The sequence below is a fragment of the Schistocerca gregaria genome, chromosome 8, assembly GCF_023897955.1.
Source record: "Schistocerca gregaria isolate iqSchGreg1 chromosome 8, iqSchGreg1.2, whole genome shotgun sequence".
Classification (NCBI taxonomy): Eukaryota; Metazoa; Arthropoda; class Insecta; order Orthoptera; family Acrididae; genus Schistocerca; species Schistocerca gregaria.
Window position 1 is genome coordinate 233946109 of NC_064927.1, and position 13705 is coordinate 233959813.

General features: G+C 40.9%; 1 protein-coding gene across 1 annotated transcript in view; it reads right to left on the bottom strand.

Moving 5' to 3' along the window:
- Nucleotides 1-10088: 10088 nt before the first annotated feature.
- Nucleotides 10089-13705, bottom strand: part of LOC126284231 (uncharacterized) — a 51404-nt gene continuing 47787 nt past the window's right edge. Inside the window, exon 4 of the mRNA XM_049983009.1 lies at nucleotides 10089-10534. Within this exon, the coding sequence (XP_049838966.1) occupies nucleotides 10517-10534 (18 nt within the window). The 3' untranslated portion in view covers nucleotides 10089-10516. The remainder of the gene's footprint in view (nucleotides 10535-13705) is intronic.

The window sequence follows — 13705 nt, forward strand, 5'->3', positions numbered from 1 at the left end:
GTGCGTGTTTTACGAATAACAACAGCTAGATCACTTTGTGTTTTTTTTTTATTTACTACATTCGTAACAAGTTACAGCTACTGCCAGCATCAGATCCCAAACTCATGACACAAAATTCGGTATACATAAAGCTATGCTCAAGCGAGGTGTCAAATGTGTGCAAAAAGGACGTCATCATCTAATAGTAGATGTCGCTGCCAGAAGACACATCATGTATCTCTTAGCTATTTAAACAGTGAAATACAAAAAGCAGATTTTTTTAATTTTTGAGAGCACAAATGGAAAACAATCTGTACCGGACATTCACACTAAAAACTAAAAATTAACATATGCCTCAGGACAACGGTATTTGCTGTACATAATGTTATAAATAAATTACTTTATTCTGCATATTTCTATTAATCAGTCATTTATAAAATCACTATTTTAGCTAATCTGATTTACAGAGGTAACTTTTTCATAACGCAGAAGAATATCTGTTGTTGGTACTTGAAACGTCGACGAAACGATGCATTCGTAGCTGTAAAAGTGCACTTTTATTAATATTATTTGCTGTTAAAATATTTCTTTTTTTCTAAAAAAAAGCTAGTAAGGCATGAGTACCATACTGGAGAAAATAATAATGTAAACAGATTTCAAGAGCAGACACATTGATGTACACGTATTCAACAACCTCACAATCTGTTATTAAACCAACGTGAGGTACAGGGACTCGCCAGTGAAAGATGTGTGTTTGTCCCACATGGGAGCAGCGTTGGCATGGTTATGAACGTATGTAAGTAATACTAGTATGATTAACACTAGTGTGATACTATCACTTCTTACCTTTAAAAGCGCAAAAGGATGCCGAAAATTACTCCGTTCACCAGCTTCGACACTCAAAAACAAGAAAAATTTAATTGTGATACAGACTCAACAGCTACATCGCTCACGTTCTGGCAAATGGCAGAGTGATGTCTTCCCTTTATTCGAAGCACTGTGTGCATCCGCTGTATAACATAAATCCAATCTACTCACTCTCCACACTAACCATCTGTCCCCTATAAAATGCTTCTGTTACATTCCCGCAAATGACGTACCTGCTTTTTGTAATTTAATATTGGTTGCAAATGCCAAGCTGTACAGTAATTTGCTTGATCATTAATGAATTTACTATACATAAATTAACTTCCTATGTTAAATAATATCTTAAATCTACTATCGTTCCAAGAACAAACGAAACAACAAATCTGTTGCATTTATATATTGGTTCATAAATCGCTAAAAAAAACTTGTATCGTTTTATGCGTATCAAATAGTAGAAGCCATGAGACAAAATACGGTCTCCGGTACAAGAATTATGAGGATTATTGCTGAGCATGAGAGCATTTTTTTGACGAGAAGAATAGTTCTATTAAAAACAGAATTGAATATTTTACTAATTAGTAATCTCATGAACGGAATGTGATGTATTTTGTTGTGTGACTTATAAATCAGATTGTAAGCTGAAGTATGGAAAGTCCATAGCATGCCCTTTTTCGCAATTTTAAAAACACGTAATATTAACGCTAGGGAGTTCTACGTTTGGAGTTGGATTCGGTTTATCATCAAGAAGATACGGTAGATGTTTTCACGAAGCTAACTCCTTTACTTTTCGAATTATTAAGTGAAAATCGATTTCATCCCAAAAACTATAAAAACGAGTTGATTTAATTACCTTGGTATATAAGAAATAAAGCTAAAGTGACAGTACTATATTTTCCTTACTTCATAAAAAATTGTACCAGTTTTTATTATAAAGGTATAAAAATAACCAAAGAGACAGTTCGGAGGCCACTATCTAACCTCGGTTCAGTTTCAAACATTCTAGAAGTTAAAGTTTAAAAGTTATCAGGCTGAGAATTTTATATAACGTAAACAGAGTATGTAGCTGCTTAGAGAAAAATTGGGATCGTTGTCGGTCATCAAGTAACAACGATATAAATAATTTTGGGGTGAAAAGGGGCGCTTTGTGTGCACTTCTGTCTTCGAGGGAAGCAGTTTTGGATCCAGCGGTTCCTTCGCCTTCCACACTGAGAATATATAAACACCGAGGTACTGAAGAGGTTATTCGTTGGTGTCAGCCCTAGGGAAAGACTTACACTCCGCAGCAGAATGTGCGGTGATTCTGTCCGTGACAATCCGCTTAAACCTCGGATGGTGTTAATGAAGGCAGACATTCTTGGTTCTTTGATCCGATGATACACTGAGTATATGTTGTGAAGTGAACCTAATTTGACTCATTATTTATTGGCAAACTCGTGTTTCGTTTTCGATGTTATGTTTCATGAGCCGCCCGCTATATTGTACAAAACCACATAGCAAGTGTCTGAGATTATTCTGCACGTTTAAGGTGAGTAATTATCTTCACATAATTAGGAATAAAGAGAAGAGATCGTCACTGAACTGTGTCAAGGGCTGAGTAAGAACAAACTTCAAGGATTTAAACTATTTCTTGTGCTAGTGAGATTTTGCCAAAATATACCGCTCAGTTAAACGGCAGTAGACTATTATTAATTAACGTCGTGGTCCCTGACTCCTGTGCACTATTCTTATTTCCCTTTCGGGGACCTGAATAAGGTACCTGTGGACTGAAGACTATGAACGGTACGTTCTCCGTCGCTTTCTGGTTGTTTGCCCTAACAGCTTTCAGGTCCTTGTACAAGGCAGTGGTTTTCAAAAACCGCACAAGACTACCAAACATTTCAACTTATGAAACCAAAATTTAACAAACTAAAATATTTTTTCCCTCCGACCACTCCATAAAAACGTTCGGCAGTGTAAAATGCTGCAAGATTTGCAAGTTATCAGGAAAATAGGTGTAAGCTGTAGCGAAAGGCAGGTAACATGCAGTATGTACAATAACGAAGGAGGAAGAATAAGAATGGAAAGCTAAGAATGAAGTTATCGGATTAGAAAGGGTGCAGTACATAAAACAAATGCATTCTCTTGGTCCTACCGTTCAGTCCATATCTCGAAGGAGCATTGTTAGAAACAAAAGGAAGGTTCAGTTGTGAGATTTAAATTCAGGTTAAAAGGATATGAGCGATAACATTCGCTAATAACATCGATGTCTTCAATGAAAGCGGGTAAGAACTGCAGGGTCCCCTTTAATGGAATGAACGATCCAGAGAGGTAAAAGTACGGATTGAAAGTAAGCCAAAGAAAGACGAAAGTAATGAAGAGTGGCAGGAATGATATTAGTAATAAACTTAACATCAAAACAGAAGACCAAGGAGTAGACGAAGTGGAGGAATTCTGCTGCCTTGGAAGCAAAATAACACAAAGGAATAACGACATAAAAAATGGACGAGCACAGGTAAAGATGGTACTCGTTGTCATAATCAGTCTGCTAGTATCAAGCATCGACCTTAATTTGAGGAATATATTTCCGAGCAAGTGCGTTTGGAGCACAGCATTATATGGACATGAATTATGAACTATGTGATAAACGGAGAAGAAGAGAGTCGAAACATTTGTGATGCGGTGCTGTAGAATAATGCTCGAGGTCGTGCGGTAGCGTTCTCGCTTCCCACGCCCGGGTTCCCGGGTTCGATTCCCGGTGGGGTCAGGGATTTTCTCTGCCTCGTGATGGCTGGGTGTTGTGTGCTGTCCTTAGGTTAGTTAGGTTTAAGTAGTTCTAAGTTCTAGGGGACCGATGACCATAGATGTTGTCCCATAGTGCTCAGAGCCATTTGAACCATTTTTGATAACATAAGATATAAGGACGATATCCGCAGAATGACATGGGAGAGGAACATTTGGAAAATTTTGGAAAGATGAAGGGGCAAGATTATTTGTCAATTTTTAAGACATCAAGAAATAACTTCAATGGTAGCTGAGACAGCTTTAGAAGATTCAAACCGTAGGGGAAGATAGAGACAGGAATAAAGCGAACAAATAATACAGGACGTTATTTGCAAGTGCTGTTATGAGATGAAGAAGTTAACACAAAAGAGAAATTTATAGCAGGCCGAATCAAACAAATCAGAAGCCTCATCACAACAAAGGGCCGATCAGAAGTTGGGAGCGCAAAAATTGCGAAAGCACATCGCGAGAGCAAACAGGCATTTTTATGTGATGAAATTATCGAAAGGACTCATCATTTTTATGAAGTTTTTCATTACTTCCCAAAGAATGCGTTTCATCTTTATTTAGGTATCTTCGGATTGACTGACATTTGGCAGCGATGAGTACATGAGGTATCGCGTATGAAAATATCACAGCAGGTGTATGTCCCTTGTCAAAGACCTAAAAATACTGCGAGGTAACCCTTTACGGCATGTGATGCAGGCCAATGGAAACCAAATGGTGATCCCCTTTCTAATGGAAGCAGACGCCACAGGAACAATGGGCATTATTGCCTCGGCATGACATTGGTGACGTTATTCAAAGAATGCTCCGCCGTTGTCAGGCGTCTACTGCTGCCAGAGGTGGTTACTCACCAAAGTGAGCACATTAACCAGTTGTCAGAAAGTGTGTGCAAATCTGTTAATTTGGAAAAAAATGAAAAACATTTTCGTCTACTGCTCTGCATGTGCAGTTGTTTACATTCTGTATTCCTTACATTGTTTCTACTTTGCTGTCACCTGTTTATACTACACTCCTGGAAATTGAAATAAGAACACCGTGAATTCACTGTCCCAAGAAGGGGAAACTTTATTGACTCATTCCTGGGGTCAGATACATCACATGATCACACTGACAGAACCACAGGCACATAGACACAGGCAACAGAGCATGCGCAATGTCGGCACTAGTACAGTGTATATCCACCTTTCGCAGCAAAGCAGGCTGCTGTTCTCCCATGGAGACGATCGTAGAGATGCTGGATGTAGTCCTGTGGAACGGCTTGCCATGCCATTTCCACCTGGCGCCTCAGTTGGACCAGCGTTCGTGCTGGACGTGCAGACCGCGTGAGACGACGCTTCATCCAGTCCCAAACATACTCAATGGGGGACAGATCCGGAGATCTTGCTGGCCAGGGTAGTTGACTTACACCTTCTAGAGCACGTTGGGTGACACGGGATACATGCGGACGTGCATTGTCCTGTTGGAACAGCAAGTTCCCTTGCCGGTCTAGGAATGGTAGAACGATGGGTTCGATGACGGTTTGGATGTACCGTGCACTATTCAGTGTCCCCTCGACGATCACCAGAGGTGTACGGCCAGTGTAGGAGATCGCTCCCCACACCATGATGCCGGGTGTTGGCCCTGTGTGCTTCGGTCGTATGCAGTCCTGTTTGTGGCGCTCACCTGCACGGCGCCAAACACGCATACGACCATCATTGGCACCAAGGCAGAAGCGACTGTCATCGCTGAAGACGACACGTCTCCATTCGTCCCTCCATTCACGCCTGTCGCGACACCACTGGAGGCGGGCTGCACGATGTTGGGGCGTGAGCGGAAGACGGCCTAACGGTGTGCGGGACCGTAGCCCAGCTTCATGGAGACGGTTGCAAATGGTCCTCGCCGATACCCCAGGAGCAACAGTGTCCCTAATTTGGTGGGAAGTGGCGGTGCGGTCCCCTACGGCACTGCGTAGGATCCTACGGTCTTGGCGTGCATCCGTGCGTCGCTGCGGTCCGGTCCCAGGTCGACGGGCACGTGCACCTTCCGCCGACCACTGGCGACAACATCGATGTACTGTGGAGACCTCACGCCCCACGTGTTGAGCAATTCGGCGGTACGTCCACCCGGCCTCCCGCATGCCCACTATACGCCCTCGCTCAAAGTCCGTCAACTGCACATACGGTTCACGTCCACGCTGTCGCGGCATGCTACCAGTGTTAAAGACTGCGATGGAGCTCCATATGCCACGGCAAACTGGCTGACACTGACGGCGGCGGTGCACAAATGCTGCGCAGCTAGCGCCATTCGACGGCCAACACCGCGGTTCCTGGTGTGTCCGCTGTGCCGTACGTGTGATCATTGCTTGTACAGCCCTCTCGCAGTGTCCGGAGAAAGTATGGTGGTTCAGACACACCGGTGTCAATGTGTTCTTTTTTCCATTTCCAGGAGTGTATTTTGTAGTAAAATAAACGATAAATTGCAAAATTTCCTTTTGTTGCTCTAATTTTGGGCAACAGTGTATATTTATCTGACGTTCTGTCTGTTGTTGTTCTTCTTTTTGTTCTCTTTGTACAACAACATATTTTTCCTAAATGCGTAAAGTGTCGAACGTGACATAATATTAAAAAGTTTATGACTTAACTGTTTGAAGATTTTGGAACAACAGAGTTCACCATAAATATGTTATAGTTTTCATGATATCACATCTGTATAATACTGATATATTGCCAGGGGATATTAGCAGGCATCCTGGGTTACGGTACGAGCGTGCAATCGCGTACAATATGAGGCTGGTGACAGAGAAAGTGTCTGTGGCGCAGCTGCAGCGTACAGCTCTGCTATGTTGCTCGAGTTTCACGACCCGTCGATCACTCGTGAGATTAATCGTAATTACGTGGAACGAGTCATTTTACATTTATATCACACGTTCATATATAAATATGGCTACATACTGATCATTCTTTTTTTAAATTTTAATACCAGTAATGTTATGAGTTAATAATTCCTACCCATCAAATGGCTCTGAGCACTATGGGACTTAACAGCTATGGTCATCAGTCCCCTAGAACTTACAACAGCTTAAACCTAACTAACCTAAGGACATCACAAACATACATGCCCGAGGCAGGATTCGAACCTGCGACCGTAGCAGTCGCGCGGTTACGGACTGTGCGCCTAGAACCGCGAGACCACAGCGGCCGGCTCCTACCCATCACCTTTTACACATTTCAAAGTTAGAAATTCTTTTATTTAATAGAATAAGCTTTTAAGGAGAAGCAGTTTTAGTTTGTCTGTCAGGCATTTTATTTCATTGGGTAAGAGACCAAAAATTTTGATGGAAAACGTGGAATAAGGAACATCATATTTTTCCTGGTGCTGTAATTATGCACATCATTTTTTCTTCTGAACTGGAGGCGGGACATGGGGACCAGCCCGGTATTGACATAGTGGAATGTGGACAACCACCTAAAAACCATGCAGAATAAATTTGCTCTGAAGCAGTAGTCAAAATGCCTAACCCCTTAAACAGAAGGCTATAAGATTATCGTGGTTGAGCATCATGTGTTACCCTTACAGCACGTTTTTGAGCAATGAACACTTCCTTTCCTAAAGTTGAGTTACTCCAGAACATTATTCCATATGACATTCATCATTTCCTTGGGCCTTTGTCCCACTTCAATGTGGGGTCACCCTTATTACTAAGAATTTGGCAATGTTAGTGTCAGGGGGTGGCAGGATGCCCTTCCTGTTACCACCCTGTACCCCCCCCCCCCCCCCGGAAGGGAATTAGTGGACTCCAGATGTCTGCATGTAGTGTAAGCCATGCAATAGTGTGAACGTTTTAAAATGTCTGTGATTCGTGAAACTGAGGCGGGACATGGGGACCAGTCCAGTATTCACATTGTGGCATGTGGAAAACCACCTAAAAACTATATCCAGGCTGGCCGGCACACAAACCCTTGTCGTTATTCTGCTTCGCGGATTCGATCTGGGGCCGGCGCGCCTACCCGAGTCCAGGAGTCGCATTAGAGCTCTCAGCTAACCTGGCGTTATTCCATATGGCATTATTGAATGAAAATACACAAAATATATCAGGTTTTTTTAAATTTTTCTCTCCCGAAGCTTTGCAATGATTTTCAGTGGAAATGTGATTGAACCAAGTCGTCTTATGTGTTCCAAAACGTGTTTTATGCGGAGCACTGAATATGTTGTGTCCTTTTGAAATTGAGAATGAGACTATCCGCTGAAAACCACTCAATAATACTTTAAAAACATTATTTACTATTTCTTCTGTTCCTGTACGTATGTTTGGGTTAATTACGATACTACCGACTCCCGCGAAAAGAACTAATTTTGCTTGTCCTATGTTAGAAACAACGTCGTTTACAATATGAGAAGCAATAGTGAACCCAAGATGAGTCTTGTGGAATCCCCATTAGTGTTTTTTTTCGCCGGCCGGGGTGACCACGCGGTTCTAGGCGCTCCAGTCTGGAACCGCGCGACCGCTACGGTCACACGTTCGAATTCTGCCTCGAGCATAGATATGTGTGATGTCCTTAGGTTAGTTAGGTTTAAGTAGTTCTAAGTTCTGGGGGACTGATGACCTTAGAAGTTAAGTCCCATAGTGCTCAGAGCCATTTGATTTTTTCCCCAGTCAAAATATCCGCTGCTTACACTGGACGTTTCACTAAGTACAACTTCCAGCAGTCTTTTACTTAGATGTGACGCCAACTATTGGTTTACTGTAGCCTAATTTTCATAAAATGTCAGTTTATCCAGTAGAATATTATGATTCACACAGTCAAATTCCTTAGACAGGCCGAGAAGATACCAGCTGGCGCTGTTACATTACTCAGTGCTTATAAAATATGGTGAGTGAATGTGTAAATGACGTTCTCGGTAAAGGAGTTCTTCTGGAATCCAAACTGAGATTTACTGAGGATATTATTGTTACTGATGTGGGATAGTATTCTTAGCTCTTTTCTGCGATGTCAGAAAAAGAGATGCCGTCTACTGGATGAAGAAAAATATGTTGCATACATTATATTACATACTGAGAACCCGTGAAGTAAATTCTATCTCATCAGAGAGTGTATAACGGATTTGTAGAAAGAGAGATAAGCCTCGTCTGCCATTAAAGGCGAATATATTTCTTCTTGTATTCATAAAAAAAGCGGACATATTGTTCCGAAATGTCAGGAAGAAATACCACATGGTCCACATTCAATCAACCTCTGACCTTGTGCGCTATCTGACAGTATACGTCGCATACCCGAATTATTTACATGTAACCCAGCTGTGACTGCGTAATCATAGCTACACATGACCTTGTCCTACTGGAACGTCCGAATAATGAGTCCGCGATGGCAGAAGAAAGACAGAAGCATCAGGCTCTCCTGTATACGAGGCAGAGTGTACTGAGAAGACACGTGACTTTTTGAATGGAAGAATTTCGTTGTAATCTACCTCAATAAAATGCACATGTCTGGCATAGCTTCTCAAGGAATTACCTTCAGGTACTTTTGCTCTACGTATTAGCAAAGGAGGTTTTAAATTTGACCTGAAATCATTACTGATTAACAGCTCCTTCTATTCCATGAACAAATCTCTATTTAAAAACTGGTATCCTGAAAAAAAATAGTTTTTAAGATTGGTTGCATGAGTAGGACTAACAATAAACGTGTTCACTAGTTTTACCATTAAATATGTACGTGTATCCTGCAAACTGAGTCGTTCCACATCACTTCGACAAAATAATCGTTCGAATGATGTATGGCACATGTAACTGACTATTCCCACATTCCAAAACGCCTCTCCATGGGAACCATCGAATAAGACATGTATCTCCGTAACCATGTTGGTGTTACGCTGACCTATCATCACATTGTGCTTAACCTATTGAAATATAGGACACGTTTTCTGTCCCTGCTGAATTAATGAATGCGCATCCATTAAGACGACGAGGGTCGATCTGCTAGGTGTGCCAAAAGTTACTGTACTCGCTGTCTTTACGGTGTGCTCATTCCGTAGGATATTAGAATAGTGGAAGAAAAACTGAACTTACAGATAAAGACACAAAGGGTAAATAGGACTGCTATTTCTAATAACAAGACCACTCCCTAAAATCACTTAAAAAGGGCCTAGCATCCACAGGGTTCCCTAAACGAGTGTGGTGGAAAATTTAAAATAATACATTTATGGTGGAACACACACTCGTTTTTTGTAGTGTGTGCTCAAGTGCAAGAAGCCTGGAACGCTAAATATGGACTATTAATCAGTATTAACAAGTGACGATTCTACATTTTCATAGTTACTTAAGAACCTTCATACATGGATAAAATCAGATGTCTAAAACCCAGACTGTATGTGTGAGATTGCATCTTCCAAGATGATAATGCTCACAGCCACGCCACTGGATACGTCCAACATTCATTTCATACGTATTCCCAGGTGAATTTAGGCTGTTCTGGTCCGCAAAAACGACAGTACACAGTAAGTTCATTAATTATTCCAATTCCTTTATTGAAGTAACAAGCATTTCTGTGAACAGAAGGTAATTATTTTTGCAGCTGCAGCAGCGGGCGCGGGAAGGTATCTCTCACAGTAAAGAAAATTATACATTTCCAGTCCCATGCCATGTTGCTAGACTGGGAACTCAGATTTCATTTTCCTTTCTTTCTCTGTCATCTTTATGGTATGTTCCTCTGATGACTGGAACCAAAGAACGCTGTTAGATGCCAGTAGGGCTACAAATATAAGAGACACAACTGTGGTAGACGGGAAAAGTATATTTTTCACTTTAGGAACGCTTCGCACTCCAGCAGAAGAGCGGATTCATGACACAGAATCCTAGTTGTCCTCTTCGGTATGTTTTCATCTGTCAGTTCCTTCCTGCTCACACTACGATGATGACAGCTTCGTAGAATCATTTAGAAAATGCATCCTGGAAAGAAAACAATTGATTTTGGTTATGGTAATAAATGAACAATCTAAGCTACTGTTTTGCAAGGACATTTCTTGTTTCTTACATGTCAAGTTACTGTTCAGCGTAGTATAACTGTTTTACTACCAACTAATCCCTCTTTCGTCTGAAGTATTATTTATGTCCATGTTGTTCGTTAGAGATGTCTATACTTGGAAGTCATCAAATCCACACCAATTTGTTTTCAAGAAAAAAGTAAATTTATCTCCTAAGGAAATGCACTCGTAATAAATATTCAGTTTTTTGGCAGACAGTTTTAAGATAATCAGTTATTCGGCTAATAACACTGCCCGTCAACACAAGGGTGATATGATATAAACTTTGATTACCTAGTAATAATTTTATTTTGAAATTCCCAAGATATCAGGTGAAAATGTTCAGAGCTATTCGTAGCTGTATTGATAATGTTACGCACCAGTTGTCAAAAGTTGTGATAAAAGTTTACAACTGGTGCGTAACATTTTCAGTGCTGATTCATGAGACAGTTGTATTTCGGCTTCACAACGGAGAACCTCTTCGTAGCATTTTAAACTATTCAGAGAAGAATTTGATATAGGACGCAACGATCGAAAGATTCTTTAGAGCTCGACATGGACAAAAAGCGCCACTTATCTGTGTAGAGGCCGAATTGGGTCACACACTTATCATAGACATATTTTATTTTATTACGATTTCTTTGCAAACACAACAAGTATCTCAGAAAAAGACTGCGAAATGAACCTCGACACACGAATTGCCAGCGCTGTTCAAAAATTCAAACTATAATATGATTTTCCAACGCACTTGCACAAGACTAATTAAACAATGCAACCCATACACTCAAGCAAAAGGTATTATTTTCTAACAACTCACTTAAAAATTTAAGAACATGATATAAGCATTTTGCTTCATATTCAGAGGTAGATTGCTATATTTAATTACAAAAGTATTTTTGTGTTAGCTTATTGTAAAAAGAAACTGTTGCACTTGGGCAGGACAAATGGAGACATCGTTTGCAGGTTTGCGTGAATTGAGACAGCCGGAACGACGCACATTCGGCAAAAACACAACAAAACAAGTATAAAATAATGATACGCATTTCCAAATCAGACCATTTTGGTGGAATATGCACAATAAAAAAACCTGGAATTTAAATTCGTATTGTGACGAAACAAGCGCTGTATCATTACTGAGAGATACAGAGGTGAGCGAGTATGCCGGGACTTACTCCAATTCACTGCTACTAGCGCCACGTCATCATAACGAGCGTGTACGTAGCATACAAAGTATTGCGCAATAATCCACGCATAAAACTAAAAATTATAGTTGCTTATCCGAAATTTGTCAGCATATGCTCCAGTATATTAATGTTTAAATTGTTAAATCTCAGAATGATCAGATAAATATGTTTCCCTACTTACATCGTCTTAAATAAAAAATACGCGGCGCTAAATAATGAAGCTAGAAAGACAAAAATTGTTCAGAATGTGCAAGCCTCAACTTGATTGGAGCAATATTTTGGTCGAAATCCACGTTTTTACGAAAAATTGAAGGCGATAAATATTAGACTTAGAAAAATGAAATTGATATGAAGCGTTAGTTTGAGATGAAAACATTAACTATGGGGCGCATTAAGCTACCTATAATAGTTTTCGAGTAATTTACTGAGGACTAAATGTGGAACAAAAACGTTCTTATTTATAGTAGAAAAAATGGTTCAAATGGCTCTGAGCACTATAGGACTTAACATCTGCGGTCATGAGTCCCCTAGAACTTAGAACTACTTAAACCTAACTAACCTAAGGACATCACATACATCCATGCCCGAGGCAGGATTCGAACCTGCGACCGTAGCAGTCGCGTCTTTCCGGACTGGAACGCGTAGAACCGCACGGCCACCGCGGCCGGTTATTTGCAGTAGATTAAGTATCATATTAATGATAAACTGACTACAGAACTTGATTAATGAAGATATAACAAGTTTCAAGACTTTGGTGTAAATACAAATCAATACAAGGTCTCTTAAAGATGTAGTTCAGAGGTCATGTTCTACTATTAGTTCCGTTCTAAAAATTCTATCCGGCAAAGTTTAAATCCAGGGGAGCTAAAACTTTTTCTGTGACTAAAGCCAACTTAACTCCATTCATATAAAAATTACGAATATTGTAAATCGATTCATGACCGAGTTACTAAATGATACGTGTCCGAGAAAGCAAGCGGTTCTAGGCGCGCAGTCCGGAACCGTGCGACTGCTACGGTCGCAGGTTCGAATCCTGCCTCGGGCATGGATGTGTGTGATGTACTTAGGTTAGTTAGGTTTAAGTAGTTCTAAGTTCTAGGGGACTGATGACCACAGCAGTTGAGTCCCATAGTGCTCAGAGCCATTTTTTGAGAAAGCAAGCATTTAGAGGCTGCTACCGGGGCACAGAGTGGATGACTGCAGGAGTTCCCTTCGGCCGTCCGCTGCGCCCATATATATATACAGCGTGAGAGGCAGTGACACTATACTTCGCAACCAGCTACCATGCGATCTGCGTCCGTCAGACGCCGGATTACACGCTGCCTCGGATAACGTCACAGCTGCGGTGCTGTAGACGCATGTTTTTGACACGAATAGGCAGTGAATTCGTACTGGATCGCTTGGATTATGCGGAGGTGTGCCGCCCGTAATGTTAATAGAACCGGGTGGCAAGTGGTGAGGTTATTTTCCACTTTTGTGGCGAGCAGTTAGCTATGATTATTAGAAGCATTTAACGGGTGCTTTACGTAGAGGTCGCCTCTGAACTGCTCATAGTGCAGCGTATGATAGAGACATCATTATCAGCAGAGGCGATTCTAGAAGTCAGTCAAGAGGGTGGGAGAGTGGGAGGGGCGGATTTGGAGGAATGGAATATCGCTTAACAAAAGGAGAGTTGGGGGTCCTCCATCGGCAAATTGGTAAAATTTGGTGTTGCTTAAAGTAGTTTTTAATAACTGTTTTGGAGCTCAGGGTAAAAAATGTGTATTATTCAATAATAAAACGCCCATTAAATGGTATTTATTGGTTTAGATAGTAAACGATTTGCAGTTCTTCTTCTTTTGCTAAAATGTGTTTGAAACACATTGCAACCTATATTGCAACATGATCATTAAAAAACTGATTGAATCTGTTGG